Consider the following 16,034-nt stretch of genomic DNA (forward strand, 5'->3'; position numbering starts at 1 on the left):
CAGTGCTAACAGAGTTCTTCAGCACCTCACGTCACACTGCCATTATTCAAAGGTCTGATATTATTACTGGAGTATTTTATGAACACACAATGGTGTATTTTATGCATGTTACACTTGTTTTCTATTTCTACAATATTTTCAGAGGAAATATTTTTACCCTAACCTGGATTCTATTACTATCCTAGTAATCGTAATTCAGAAAATTCAGTTTTACAAGCAGATGGCTTCCTAATCAGATTTTAGTCAATTATTCTATTTCTCAATATGATAGGCTGCAACGTAATCTCTTGCATAAGGCATCCTGCTGAGAATAAGAAAAGCTTATTTGTTCACTGTTGTATACCCAGCATCTAGAACAATGCCTGACCCAGAACAGGTGCATATTTGCAGAATGAATCCTAATCCTGCTCTCAGTAAAATTAAGTAAATCGACTAGTTCTTTGGGGACTCAGTCTAAATGAACATTAAACTTCTATTCAATATAAATTTTTATGACTTATTTTGCATCTAAATGCTCTAAAAATAGCAGATGATAACAATGGGGCGTTTAGGAAAATATCAGTTGGTGGAGATTGCAGCTAGATGGCTCATAAGACATCAGTATTACAAATAGTGTATGCACGCATGTGTGGTCATACAAGGCAAAGTTAAAATCTTTTTTTATGACAATGATAAATTACAAAGACTTTTTGAGCATGTGACCTCAAGAGGTGGTTCAAATTAAACGTCATTTTTAAAATTGTATCTTCAGTGCTTAGTACAGTCACTGGCTCATAGTAGGTATTCAATAAATATTGGTTGAATTAATTGCTTTTATTAACAGTCCTTTTTAATTCTAGACGTTGCTGGGTCTTTACCCCTCCTTAGAAAGCGATGGGCTGGAATCAGAAATCCCTTAAAAGGTCAGGACCAGTAACAAGACTGAGTTAAGCTCGTGGGTATACCAGACAGGCTGAAAGCATTGAAGTAAGGGGAAGAGGACTTAAAATTAAGTGTGAGAGAAAAACCAAAACAAAACAACACTAAAAGTAAGCATAAGAGGAAAGACGTTTCTACAGTGGCGGTTGGCAGGAAGCCACAGCAATTCCCGCCCGTCCACTCTTGTCAATAGGTGGGCACTTCGGTAACTACCACGAAAGGCCTCGGATACACAGACCCCACTTTTAAAAGGTTCTTATCAATACTGAGATGCCCAAGTTTATCCGAGTTCCTTAAAAAGAGCAAACACAAGCACCTAATTCACGACCTATCCTCCATTCCATTCAAATAACGCAGCCAACAGGAAAATCCTCCGCCCTAAGCAAACGACTCCGCATAGCTGAGACAGCCCTGGAGGCAGGTCTGCCCTGTAGAGCCTTGTAGCCCGACTGCAGGCCTCCGATACCCCGGGAGCCCTCAGCCGGGAAGGACAACCTTCCTTCCCAGCCTCCTCCCTTCCAGGTTGGTCCCGGCCTCCGCAGCCCGGACAGCACCGGCCACACCCACTTCCCTCCGGTGGCCGGGCCGCCCCCGCCACAGTTTGCAGGAGGGCTCTTCCTGGGGCGGGCCGCATGCAGGGACCAGGGCGCATGCGCACTGGCCGAAGGGCGCCTCCCTGCCCGGATCTCGCGAAGTTACGTTAGATTGACCGCCGGTGAAGGGTGGCGGTGACGGGGGCGGGAGGGCTTCTGTGGTAGGAAGGGAGGTCCGCTCGGCCGGGCGCGCCGCCCCAGTGCTCTGTGGGATACTGGAAGTCTCGAGCGTCTCCTCCCGGTTCCCAGCCCTCCTCTGGCCTGCACTCATAGAAACAGTCACACACCCCCTTCCTCCCCTCTCTTCCCTCTCCGCCTCCCCCCTTCCCCGCCTCGCGATAAGAAGACCCGGCGGTAGGAGAGGGGATGAAGATGGCGGACGCGAAGCAGAAGCGGAATGAGCAGCTGAAGCGCTGGATCGGCTCCGAGACGGACCTCGAGCCTCCTGTGGTGAAGCGCCAGAAGACCAAGGTGAAGTTCGACGATGGCGCCGTCTTCCTGGCTGCTTGCTCCAGCGGCGACACGGACGAGGTCCTCAAGCTGCTGCACCGCGGCGCCGACATCAATTACGCCAATGTGGACGGTCTCACTGCCCTGCACCAGGTCTGTGTGCCCCGCCGCCGGCCCTCCTGACCCTGAGGGTCCTCTTCGGCCTCCCCTCCCCTCTCGACCTCCTGAGGCTGGGGGGTGGCGGGAGACTCCCTGGTGCGGGGTGAGTGGGCGGCTTCTCCGGAGGGAGGGGAGGGAGGGAGAGAGAATTCGTGGAGGGAGGGAGATGGGCTTGAGGCCCCCACTTCAGAACAGTTGCTGTTGGAGTTAGGAACCGGGTGGTTTCCGGCGCATAGGGGAAAAGGGACTGTGGTCGTCTTGGGGCCCCCTGGCCATTTGTGGACGTGTGTCTGGGGTATGGGATCGAGACAGGGAGGGGTGTAGTGGGGTTGTGCCTCGGTTCTGGTGTCAGTGATATATTTGGGGGTGGGGGGAGAATGCCGAAGAACGGTTAACAAGGGGCGTTAGGGACGCTTGAGCAGATGGACGTCTTTGGCTCGTAGGTGGGCATTGGATTTGTTGTATTTTTTAGGACTTGATTACAAATGATGATGATAATAATAGTAATCAAGAGCCCAAAGCTGAATGCTCTGAGCGAATGATTTCCTGTTTTCTCCTTTATTACTCTTGGTCACTGGGGAGGGGAAAACGGGGTGTAGTTAGCTGATCTGCACCGGCTGAAAGGGAGGTGATGGAAGTGAGTAGGGTAAGTGAGAGTTCTAAAGGGCTTGCCCATCTCCGGTCCCGAACGTTTTGAATCTGGTACTCGAAGAGTTTGCCGCAGTGTCAGAGATCCTCGAGCCCCAGTCCTGGGGTGTGCATTGGGGTTAGAAAGAGAAAAATAAACACGGAGCACTCTCTTCAAAGCCGGTTACCAAGCTTGGATTTTTCTTTAGGGGGTGGGAAAAAAAAAAGCTGGTCACAAACTTCTCAAAATGGATGCTTTGTGCATATTAAAGTTTTATAGTAGTCTGATTGGGATCTCTCAATGTTAGCCAAATAAGGAGAAACTATTGGCAATCCAGAGATAATGTTGCTTTGCCTTTAACAGGCCAAAAGCAGCATAACACGTAGAGTTCTGCATAAAAAGCAGTTTTTTAAGTGATAGTAATAGGTGACAAGCCATATACTTTCTGTTTTCTTAGTGGGCAATTTGGAATTACTAGAAAATGATTTCACAGCAATAGCTTCCCCTTACAATGAAAAGACCTAGAAGCTATTTCAAAGTTGCCTTGGTTGTATGTGGAAGATTGTGCCTATATTTTGAGTAACACTGTAGTAAAAACTTGTTTGGGAGTTTGGAACTTAAGTCTTTATATTTCTATAAGCCTAAAAGGCTATATATTATAATGAATATTAACTTGATGTCTTTTTAAACGAGAGGTGTCTGGTGACATTTTTCCTTTTACTCCTTTTTAAACAAGTGGGGACCAATTTTAAGTTTTATTTATTCAAATTAGCATATCAAACTTGGCATATAACCTGTGTTTACAAAGTTGACTGGATGCATTGAAATGACTGACAAATTGCAGGACAAATCTGGAATTCCAAATGTGGCATCCAGTAAAATTACAGCATGGTCTTTAGCTCTTTCTCTATTCCATTAGTTTAGATTCTCTAATGTATAGCAACCTTTTTATTTGGCTGAAGTTTATTTTAAGGCATAGCATAACTCTAGATATTAAAAAACATGGTGTTGAGGAAGAAGCTTTTGACATTTGAAATGTTAATGTAATTATGTAAGATGAAGTATCTTTCCAAATTTCTTTCAAGTAAAATTTACACGTTTTAGTATGAAATTGATTCTGAAAAACACAGTTATTTACTGTATGTCTGAGATCAGGATAATTGGATAATGGTTCACATCAATATGTTTTATTAAAACGATCAAATAGAAATTTAAAGTTATTGCTGTTTTGGAAGAACCCAATTGTATTGGCTTGCAAGAAAAGGAAGACTTCTAATCCTTATATTAATGTACTATTGGTTGAGGTAGGAAGAGGTAATACATGTAATGGACTTCTTAAGGTCTTTTTTTCCTCTTCTCAATTTGCATGTTTCAAGAATTATCAGTTACCAATGTTTTCCTGATTAAGTGAATTCAGTGATTAGTTTGGCATTACGTAGACGTCTTTATTGGGTATTTTTTTAGTTGACAAGCAGTTAAGTAGAAGTTTCTAAGTTTGTGCCCTTTGCAAAATATCTTTCTGTAATTTATCTGTACATTCCCTGAATCAGTGATGCCAGAATCTTTAGAATATCAAGCATTAAACTTTTTACTGTGTTTTCTTAACTCTCATTTATCAGCTTTTTTTTCCCCATTGTGACTGTGAGAATAAGAAGTTCACTTTGGGCAAATTCGGGACAACAGATAGTGAAAGGCGATAAATAAAACTTTTTAAAAAAGAACCGCAGAAAAATTTTAAGCTTTTAAGAAATCTCTTGAATGCTGCTTGTTTTTAGTAGTTACATTATAAAACCTAAAATGATCACTGATTTCTTTAATAGTTCTTGAATACTTTTTTTAATTTAACCTCTCAAAGGATTGTAGAATACCTAAACTGTTTCTACCAAATAATTATTGGTTAGTCTTTTTGAATATTCGTTTACTTTTTTGGTTTTGATCAAATGTTTTATATTACATTGTCAGGAGAACAATGAAGTTTTAGGAACTTCACAATCCACAAATATACTACTTAATGTAATATTTTCCTTCCATTTTTTAATACAAAGTTTATATTTGTTTCCATTTTTTAATATAAACAGTTTATATTTATATTTATATTCTTTATTAATTGGCTGAATGTGCTCTCTTTAGAAGTTTAAAAAGATAGTCTTTATTTAGTTTTTTTTTTTTTGTTTAGAAATATGTCATCCATACAGGAGAAAAAGCAGTGTTTTTTGTCAAATTTCCTATTTTGGTCTCTTTCCCTCATCAATCCCTCCACCCCCAGCCGGAAAACAGTCCAAAAGTAAGCATATGATATAAATTTTTGACTTTTCTAGAAATGAGGTCTGGAATAGGATTTCATTTTTATTAGTGGGCAATAATCAGCTTCTGATTTTATAGTTACCTGGTAGAGTTTTATAGTATATGATTATATCTGTATTTCATCATACTTTATAAAGATTTCAGGAGATTAATAAGGTTATATATAGAATGCCTTATTGCTGAATCTTACTGACACTGGTGTGCATAAAATGCAGGATTGAGATTTCTTCCAACAGTTTTGAGTTTAGTCTTTTGATTTTAACCTTAAAATCTTATCTCCTTCCTCTGGGCCAGCAACTTCCAAGTCAGTTTCTAGTTCCCTCATTTATGCAGAGCTCCAATTCCTCATTTCTGTTTTTCTTCTGATGATTTATTGATTTAAAATGAAATAGTACATGTATTATGATTTTATATTTTAAAAATCTGTCTTTAAGGAGAGATACAGTAAAAATGCAAGTCCAGCCCCTTTGCCATAGAACAGCAATTACTGTTAATCGCATTAATCTTAGTGATTTCTTCAAAGGATTTCTTATTGTTCAAAAATGGGTTTTCATAGTTGTAATTCAGTTTTATAATCTACTTTTGTCACTTAACATTGGTTTAGATATATAATTTTTTTCACATCTTTGACTTTACCAGCATCCTTTTTCAGTCTTAGTAAGTTCCTTAGTCAGTTTTTACCTCATTGTCAAGAATTTTTTTCAGCCTAAAACAAAGCATATCTTTCCTCACCAAGCCCATTCTTTTCATTGATGCCTCTGTTTCTGTTAATGTCATAATCTCTAGATCAAATTAAACATTTATTGTTCACTCATTCCCCTTGTCTGCATATATCGAATCTTCTAGCTGAGTCTTTTCTTCACAATCACTTTGCATCAGTTCTTTTCCTAGCCACTCTTATCAACCTAGTTCATACCTTTATTATTTTTACCCCTATGGTATAGTAATAACTTAATTGTTTTCCCTGCCTCTGTTCTTCCCCTGGTTTAATACAGTATATATATGCTATCAGATTAACCTTTTAACAGTATCATTTGTGTCACTCCTCTAAATTTTAGATTTAAAACATTGGTATACCTCCATTGTGTTGTATCCTTTACTCTGTAGAAGTTGGTTACCTTGCTTTCCATTTCAACTAGATCTTTACCTTTTTATGTTTATGCCTGAAGTCATGCTTTGTCTGCCACTAGAATATCCTCCCTCCCTTCTTTGCCAGTCAACATCCAGGTCATTCTTCAGGGTTCAACTCAGTTACCATCCAGAAGGGATCTTTCTGTCCTTTGAACTTATGTAACACTATGGCACTGGAGAGACACTCTTTTCTCTGAGTTGCTCACTGTACCTTACACTCTTCCTCTCTTCTGCTATTAAAACACTTCTTACTGAATAGTATTTGTAAGTTTGTCTTTCCTGGTAGACAGTAAGGAGCCAATCTTCCACATTTTTGTATTTCCAGAACCTGGCACATAGTTAGTGCTTACTAAAGGTTTACTGAATTATGTCTTTTACCTGATATCATAGATATGAAGTTTTATAGTTATTTATATATTGTGAGATACATCTTTGAAACCTTAACATCCAGATACTTAGAATATTGTTCTTGCACATAATAGAACTCGTGTGTTCACGAGACAAATGAAAAACTTGTGTGTCTTCACTGCATATTTTAAAAATATATTGATATTTAAAATATTAATATCAATTTTCTTTCTATTAAAAAATCCTGAAGCAGTTTAAATTTTGGTTATCTGATAGAAAAATATTATATCTAGCTGAGTCATTAATTAGCTACTTGGGAATACAAAGTAGAATTAGATCAACGTTCTAGGCTATTATAATTTTTAAATCTTTCCTTTTACTTTTTAATACAGACAGATTGCAGATAGTTTTAGTATGAAATCCTTTTACTCTTAAAATACAAATTTGATCTACTTCTAAGGGAGCCATTTGAAGTTTCTTTGTAAAGTATGTGACTCACCTCTTGTCAGTAAAAGGAGTACTTTGTGTAGTATTTTCTTCTTAAAATATAAAGTGTAAAAGAGACTGGAAGCAGTTAATTTTGAATTGCTTTTTAGGGAATAGTTTATTATCTATGAAAAGCATGTTTAAAACTGAATTTAGAGTTTATAACGTTACCCTTTTTTTGGTGGGGGATTTTAAGGTCTTGGAAGAACATATTGGATCACTTCTAAATAGTATTAAAATGTGTGTTTAAAGAATGTACAGTGTAAATTATTTTCTTTACATAATTTTCTCTTTAGAAACACTTTATGCTAATTGCTCTCAAAACTTTTCATTGAAATCATCCTAAATCGTTGTAAAATATCCATCTAAACAAACAAGCAAAAAAACTCAACCCTAGACTGGCCCCTCACTTTCTACAAATAAAGGGACAACCCTAGCCATATATGGGGTATTCTGGTAGGGTACCAGTGCCCACACTGTTGTCGTTACAATGCTTTCTCTGCAGTTGCCCCTTCTGTGCTTCCTGACAACAGTTTTGTGGTCTGACTTTGAAGTGTCATAACCAAGACTATTTTTCATGTGCTTCAGCTACAGTATGATTGCAAGCTGTGACTTAGCATTTTCTAGTATAGCAGGGTAGAAGCACTAGGTGGAATAGAGGAAATTTTTTTCATCATCCAATTGTTACCACATTTTACAAATACTGTTCACATAAGAAAAGTACTTGTACTTCAAAAACAAACAAAAAGACCCCAAAAAACTACTTAGATGATTTTAAAAAGATAACTATTTAGAAAGCTTTTATTAGGTAGAGGGATGAAACATTGATTTTTTACTACTGTAACATATTACTTCTTGACAGTTTAATGAAGTTGCTATTTTCATTGCCTCTGTGACTGCAAAATATTGCCATCTTTTATTCCACCTTTCTTTTGAAAGTTTGTGGGGTTTCACAATCATGTTGAAAAGATGGGATATTAGCATTTTGGTACACCTCTTTCAAAAGTTGAAGACCTCCAACAGTTGTTTTGGATTTTATTCTCAGTTGGGGGTGCATATGTAGTAGCCATGACTTACCACAGTGTTTTAGGGAGAGGTGCTTTTATAAACAATATCATTTAATTCTCACATCCTTTTTCTCTTGCTCAGGGTTACCAGTAGCAGAGCTGGGATTCTAAAGCAGGTCTGTCTGATTCCAGAGCCCCAAATTAACTCTGTGCTAGGTGTCTTCTTTTAAGTCTGAAGAAAGTATTCTTAAATCTTTTAGTCATTATGATAGTGATTAGTAGTTGGAGGTTTCCCTGTAAATCAATGAATCAAATGAAAAACACTAATTTTTTTCTTCACTTTCTTTTGTTTTAGCTAGCCAACACTTTTAAGACCTTTCTGTGTAATTGAAATGTAGTAGTACTATATCTAAATTAATCTCAGAATTCAAAATTGTCCTACATTTTAGAAACTGCTAAGATCATTTTTGGCTGATGATTATGTGCAGAATATTTGATCAAGTTCTTTGGGAAGTTGCAAAGGAAGTTACAAGAAGGGAAACAAAAACACTCCTTTTCAGAATAGAGTTTAGTCCTTAAACCTTCATTTTTCTTTATCCTGATAACAATTTATATTACTGCTTTTGCCATTTTTATATACTCATTTACAGTAAATTTTTTTATCCATACATGCACATATTTGACTCTTTAAGAGATAAATTATAGGTAAGTTCATATCAGGGATATTAAAAAAATAATTTCCAACTTGTCACTACCATTTAGCTTACTCTCCTGCAATTTATTTTCTGTACAGTGATTATTGATACTTATAATTAGAACTTGGGACATTGCATTAAATGCTGATAAAGTTATTAAGTTAACTTCTGAGTTAGTAAAATGGACTTTTTAATGTTAATCATGTTTGCTTTCACTTGGGAGTCTTGTTAGTAAGAATATCAAGTTACAAGAATATTCTATTAAATCATTTTGTAATATTTAGCCAAATTGTATATCAGGTCTTAATTTGGAAAAGGCAGTAGTATTTGTTTCTTATTGGTGAAAATGTGAAATGTGATTTACTTATTGCTCATGAAATCATTGATTCTCAGAATTTTATATTTCATGGACTAATAAAATTTTTTTTAACATTTTGGTCACTGAAAGAGCATAGCCTTTTTATTTTTCTGTGTAAGAGCATTAAAAACAAACAATTTGATCACCTGCTGTTAATGTCATTATTTCATAAAGAAAAAGATATTTAGCAACCACAAAAGGATGTATGTAGTATCCAAATAAAGGACAGTTGGGACTCATACATTAATCTATAAAGTTGTTGATAGATTGACAACAGATGTTCTTGATGCTTTTTCATGTAAGTAGAGAGAGTAGCTGAGGGTGAACAGATCTCATAACTTCATTGTCTGTGTCCTGCTTTTGGTAGGGTATGGTAGAGTACAGGTGGCAGAAAGCCAGATTATCAGGGTACAAATGCCACAGCCCCTGGTCACCCAAGAAAGAGCAAAAAAGAATTTATCTGAAGGGATTCAGGAGATAGATGAAAGCTTTCTTTGGGAGTTACTGGTTCCATATTTATACTTCCATAAGTCTTTGCACATGTTATCTTCTTCTGGAATGTATTTCCCAGCTTATTTATATTAAGGCTTAGCTCACAGTACTAAGTGTGAACTTGCTTGACCTCTGGGACACACAATGACTCTTAGGGTTTAAACTCTAAGTTTGGCACTTATACATACACTACCTGCTATTGTTAGTATATCTTATTCCCAGGCAAATTAGTAAATCCTTAAGTAGGGGCTTTGATTCAGTTTTCTATCAGTCCGCTTTAGTATCTGCATTTTATTTTAGCAGGTGCAGAGTAAATTTTTATTATTTAAAAAAAACGATGTAAACTGATGTTTTGAAAAACAGAGTTTATAGAAAACAAAATGATGACAATTTGTGTGGGTAAATATAGCAGCACCAACAAACATTAAAAGTGTTCTAATAAAAATTGGTACCAACAACATACTTTTGTAATACTTATGATGTAACGGTAGCAATTATTACAGTCAAAATTTATCAGGAGCTTAGACTTATTTTTGAAATGGAATATATTACTGATTACCAATACAAGTAGAATTTTGCTCAGTTTATGTAATTTACTTTAAAAATGAATTTCTTAATTTTATTCTTTTTTTTTTTTTCTTTGTGGCCGGTGGGCATGGGGATCCTAACCCTTGATCTTGTTGTTATCAGCAAAGTGCTCTCACAAGTGAGCTTACTGGCCAGCCCTCTAAAAATGAATTTCTTTAAATAAATCCTTGGGTGTTCATTTAGAAAAGGAATCTGTAGTATACTAGCATTAAAAGCAGTGCGTATTTTCTAGCGGATTTAGTCACACTTCTTCCTGTATTTTATTTTATTTTTAATTGAAACATAATGATTGTATATATCTGTGGGATACAGGGTTGGATATCAAACCTGTGTGCATTATGTGATGCTCAAATCAGGATAATTAGTATATTCAGCATTATCCAATGTAATCATTTTTTGTGACTCTAACAATTTCTCACTAAGCCCCCACCCCCTCCCCATTTCCCATCTCTGGTAACCTCAATTCTGTCCTCTCATTTTGAAAGTTCAATGTGTTATTGAATCACACTTTTTTATAGATAACATTTACAGTATTTTCTGACCTTATTAGTGTTTTGGTTTTTTATGTTTTCATTGTTTTGCTGGCAAACTGTAGAAAGACAAACTTGATTTCCGTGTTACAGTGCTGTAAGTGTGCTTGCTCAGTTCATATGCTCTTTCATGGGTGGGGACATTCCACGTTGTCATGTGTTATATAGGCATTTCTGAAATGACATTCAGTGGAAACCATGGAAAGAAGTGAAAACATTCCTCAGCTGTCACCTTTTTAGTAATCTATTTAAATGCGTGAGGTGCTTTGAGTGATATATTCTGCAGGGAGAGCCTCAGTTAAATATCTTTACTTTAACTTGATTATTAACTCATTTGAGCAAAAATTACTTTTTTTGTTAGTTAACATGATCTCTAACAAAACCCTTAAAACTGTAGAAAGTTCATGTCATTTTTCTGAATACTGCATGGTGCAAAGGAAATTAAATTTTGTGAGATGTGAATTGACACCTTCTTAAAAGTTAGTGATCATGTGGGAAATTGTATTTTCATGGACTGATTATTAACAAACACACCATCAATTACCTTTTACTTTGTAGTACACATACTAAAGTTAATATATTTCTTTAGTCTTCAAAATTATTTTAGATGGTAATAAACTTATTACAGTATTTATGCTCTTGCTTGGAACATTCCTAGAGCTCTTCTATTGGAGCTTCAGTTCCAGAACATTCTTTTGATTATCCTCAGTATTGAATTTTTTTTTTTTCCCTTTCAGGAGAGTTTTTAATTTTGGAAATGATAGTTATTTGGAAATGTGTCTGGTGAATAAGATAGGTCATGATAGTAATCTTGGTTAATAAATACTATCAGTGATTAAATGATATTTTCCCAAAAGCTTATTCTTAATTGGAATGTGATTGGAAAGAGGACATCTTGGATTTTAGTTAATGTGTAATGATGTGTAATGATATGTAATGGAAATAGTACAAAGTGCTATGGAAGCTCATGAAACTCATCTCACATAGATTTGGGGAGAGGGAAGTCTTTCTTTATAAAGTTAATTGAGCTCTGCTGAGTGATGAATAGAAGTTAGCCAGGATTGTGAAGGAGGGAAGGGTATGGCAAACTATTTCAGAAAGAGGAAATAGCATGTGCAAAGACCTGGAGGTGAACAGAAGTGTTGAAGGCTTTTAATCAGATTTATACATTTTATCCCAAATAAAAACAGTTTTAAAAATTTAAGAAGAATAATTATTTAAATAATTAAAACATTGTAGAAAAATCTGAGAGAAATTAAATGCCATCCAGATTTCCAGGACTAGAGGTAGTCCCATTCAGAACTTTGGTAAACTCCCTTTTATACATCTCTGTACAGATATGTAGTTTTCTGTCAGTGGGATCATACTTAATTTTCTGGTTTATAACCTGTTTTTTAAATTATACATTTTTAGAAATATTTCTGTGCTAATATTAATATGCATTTTCCCTTTTAATAAGTAACATAGTATTCTGCTGTTAGGATGTACATGTGTATGTGCGCATGCACACACAAAAATTTATTTTCCTTGTTTTCTTAAGATAGACATTTAGTGTACTTTCCATTTTCTCATGTGGTGGATATTATATACCATGTGCATCTTTACTCACTCACCACATTTTATTCTTAGGATTGTTTTTTAGAAATCTCACTTGCAGTTTTATTTGTTTTGCTCAAAATAACATGCTGTTTTAATGCTAGTTTATGCAAAAGTCATTTTTATTAAAGTTTCTGATATATTGAATATGGCAAACTAACTTGGAAAGTATTCCTGCTGATACATACCTGTTACATTCATGTGGTAATGTTATTCCCTATAAGTCACCCATAGGAAAACTGTTTTATCTCTTCCTTACTGTGTATGTGTGTGTGTGTGTGTAAAATTTGTTGTATTTTACTCAGAGAAGCAATTGGGGAAGAGAAAAGATAAAAAGTGTTCTTCCTTTTTTCTTTACATACACTTTAGTTTTAGTCTTCTAGAGTTTTGAAGTGTATAAGTTATTAAATATATTAATCAGTGTTTGTATTCTACATTGATATGATGCTGTTATTCATTTATATTAGTGATTAAGTCATTCATGCAACAAATATATAGATTATCATCTGCCATATGCCTGGCACTGTTCTAATCTCTAAAAACAATGGTCCCTGCCTACATGTAGTATACAATCTAGTTGGGGTGGCAGCGTGAACAAATGATTACAGTTTTAGTGAGTGCTAGAGTAGAGATACAGGGTGAAATGAAAGTTTTTACTAGGAAGACTTAATCTGGAATTTCAGGCAAGGTATCCCTGAGAAAGCTACATAGATTATAGCTAACTTATCAACAGATGTCTTGAGCCTTTTATGACCCTGTTCCCTCCTGGTTTGTCTTCTGAAGCACCTGTTCAGTTTCCCTTTCTGATCTATTTCTTTCTTTCTTAAAGGTGAGTGTTTCTAAGGTTCTCTATTATATGTGTGTTTTTTCTTTTCTATATCATTCATTCCTGTAGTTTCAACTGTTTTCTTTTTATATGATCTGTTCTCTTTTCTATAGGATCCATATCTTATTTTTTATATCACCAGTCTTCGATTTGCTAAGCTAAAATCTCAGGGTCATCTTCTGTTTTCTTCTTCACTTCTTATATGTTAGTCAGTCTTCCGCACCACATACACTCATGAAAAAGAAATCCATACAAGCTTTTATATATCCATTTAACAGATATTAAAGGCCTACTCTGTGCTAGATAATTTTTAACTGCTGAGGGGTGGGATGCATAACAGGTAAAAACAGTACCCTCATGGAGTCTACAGTAACATGAAATTACTTAGCTATCAGGGAAATGCAAATCAAAACCACAGCAAAGTGCCAGTTCACTTCCACTAGGTTGGCTATAATAAAGACAGATAATAATAAGTGTTGGCCAGGATATGAAGAAGTTGGAACCCTCATACACTGCTGGTGTTAATGTAAAATGGTGCAGCCACTTTCAGAACACTCTGGCATTTCCTTAAAAGGTTAAATATAGAATTACCATGTGACTCAGCAATTCTACGCCTAAGTATATACCCAAGAAAAATGAAAACGTGTTCAACCAAAAACTTGTACATTAATGTTCATAGCAGCATTATTCATAATAGCCAAAAAGTGGAAACAACATAAATGTCTGTCAGTTGATGAATAGATGAATAAAGAGGTATATTTTGTCACTAGAATCAGTGGAATATTATTCAGCAATAAAAAGGAATGAAGTATTGATACTTGCTGCAAAGATGAATCTTAAAAACATTATGCTAAGTGAAAGAAGCCAGTCACAAAATACCACTTTATGTGATTCCATTTATATGAAATGTCCAGAATAGGCAAATTTGTGGAGACAGGAGGCAGAAAAATGGTTACCAGAGGCTGGAGGTGTTGAGGGGAATTGATGAGTAACGCATTAATGGGTAGAGCATTTCTTTTTAGGCTGATAAAAAATATTCTAAAATTGTGGCAATGGTCGTACAACTCTGTGAATATACTAAAACCCATTTAATTGTATACTTTAAATGGGTTATTGTATGGTATATGAATTATCTCAGTAAGCTGTTATTTTTTTAAACCGTAAAATCACATATATTTATCAGTGTTTACCAGTAAAAGTTGAGGCACTGGCAGAGGCAGAGGAATATCTTTTGCGAGTTTCCCATCCCCAGGTTAGGTGTGGTGTTAGTTACTGTAGTTTTGATGGTGAATAAGACAGTCAGACATTACCCCTGCCCTAACATATCTTGCAGTTTTCTAGAGTATAGAGGTAAATTTACAGGCAGTTATAAATTTACATCGTTTATGTGTAATGATGTGTAATGATATGTAATGGAAGTTGTACAAAGTGCTATCTATGGAAGCTCATGAAGCTCATGTCACATAGATTTGGGGAGAGTGAAGGCTTTCTGTATAAAGTTGATTGAGCTACTGAGTGATGAATAGAAGTTAGCCAAGGTTGTGAAGGAGAGAAGGGTATGGGAAACTATTTCAGAGAGAGGGAATAGCATGTGCAGAGACCTGGAGGTGAACAGAAGTGTTGAAGGATTTTAATCAGGTTAAATGAGACAAATTTTCTAAGAAAAGTCACTTTGGCTGCAGGATGGACAATGCACTGTAAAGAGGAAAAGGGTAGAGTCAGAGAGACAGTTTAGGAAGTTGAATAGTGTGTGGCATGAACTAGTTCAGTAACAGTTGGGTTAGAAAATAATAGATGCACCCAAGGCATATTTAAGAAATAGAATTGGTAGGAATTGGAAATAGATTGGCATGAGGGAGTAGGAGTCAAAGATGTGATTGCACTTGGCTTCTGGTTTAAACAACTAGGTGAATGGAGATGCTTTTCACAGCATGCAGTAAATGTTTATTATGTTCTTACTATACAGGTCAGGAACAGACTATTGATATTGCAGAATGATACTGGGAGAGGCAAGTAAACAAGAAATTACAGTAAAATGTGAAATGTATGCTAAAGGATATAGAAGGTCTTGTGCCAGCGTGGAGGAGGGATGGCCTAACTAGAAACAATATATTGAAATCTTGCTTGGAGTTGGGTTTTTGTCTTGGACTTAGTCTTTTCTCTTAGATCTCTCTGGATCCCTGGAAACGTGAAGATCAAATAAAAAACAACTAACAGAGCTTCAGAAAAAACACAGATAAGGATTCATGGTCAGAGTTTTCTTTTAGGGTTTTCAGTGAACTAACTAAAAATAAATGCAAAATTTTCTGTTTGTTTTTCTGTACCTTTCAATTCAAAAGAATTAGTTAAGAACTTCTAAGTAAAGCCAAATTGACTTTTGTGATATTATCTTAGTAGGAGTGTAGGGGTATGTGTTTTTAGGGATATGGAGAGGAGCAGAACACAGAACTTTGGAGAGGAATAAAAGAGTGATAGTGCTAATAACAACCTACAAGTCTTTCATTGCCTGAAATAATGCACTATGAAAATAAGGTCATAGGTTAAGATGGGAGGTGAGAGTATATTTTCTCAGAGCATGTTGGGTATTTCTAAGAATTGTACAGTTAAATTTATTCAACAATCTAACTTGCTCAGTTTCTAAATTTACTAAGTAAAGTTTTCAGAGAAAATAAAGGTAAAATATTAGTTATAATTAAGAAACATATACCTTGTTACACTTTTCTTATGCCTAATGTATTTTAATTTTTTCTTTTTTTTTTGCTCGAAATATTACTAGACTTGCTTTGAGTTTTTGATTGTGAGTTTTTTTTGCCTATTTTAATGTTTTTTACATTTTCACAGTTAATGAGAAAACTAGCAGTTGTCCAAAAATGTTGTGTGGTTTGACCTTGAGCAAGCTTGATTAGACTTATTTCAGCTTAAATG

General features: G+C 35.8%; 1 protein-coding gene across 7 annotated transcripts in view; it reads left to right on the forward strand.

The window, feature by feature from the left end:
- The first annotated feature begins 1,643 nt into the window (after positions 1-1,643).
- Positions 1,644-16,034, forward strand: part of PPP1R12A (protein phosphatase 1 regulatory subunit 12A) — a 142,453-nt gene continuing 128,062 nt past the window's right edge. For all 7 annotated transcript variants that reach the window (XM_063074807.1, XM_063074809.1, XM_063074812.1 and 4 more), the window contains exon 1: positions 1,644-2,114. In XM_063074807.1, the coding sequence (XP_062930877.1) occupies positions 1,878-2,114 (237 nt within the window). In that variant the 5' untranslated portion in view covers positions 1,644-1,877. The remainder of the gene's footprint in view (positions 2,115-16,034) is intronic.

Source organism: Cynocephalus volans, chromosome 12, assembly GCF_027409185.1.
Source record: "Cynocephalus volans isolate mCynVol1 chromosome 12, mCynVol1.pri, whole genome shotgun sequence".
NCBI classification, from domain to species: Eukaryota; Metazoa; Chordata; class Mammalia; order Dermoptera; family Cynocephalidae; genus Cynocephalus; species Cynocephalus volans.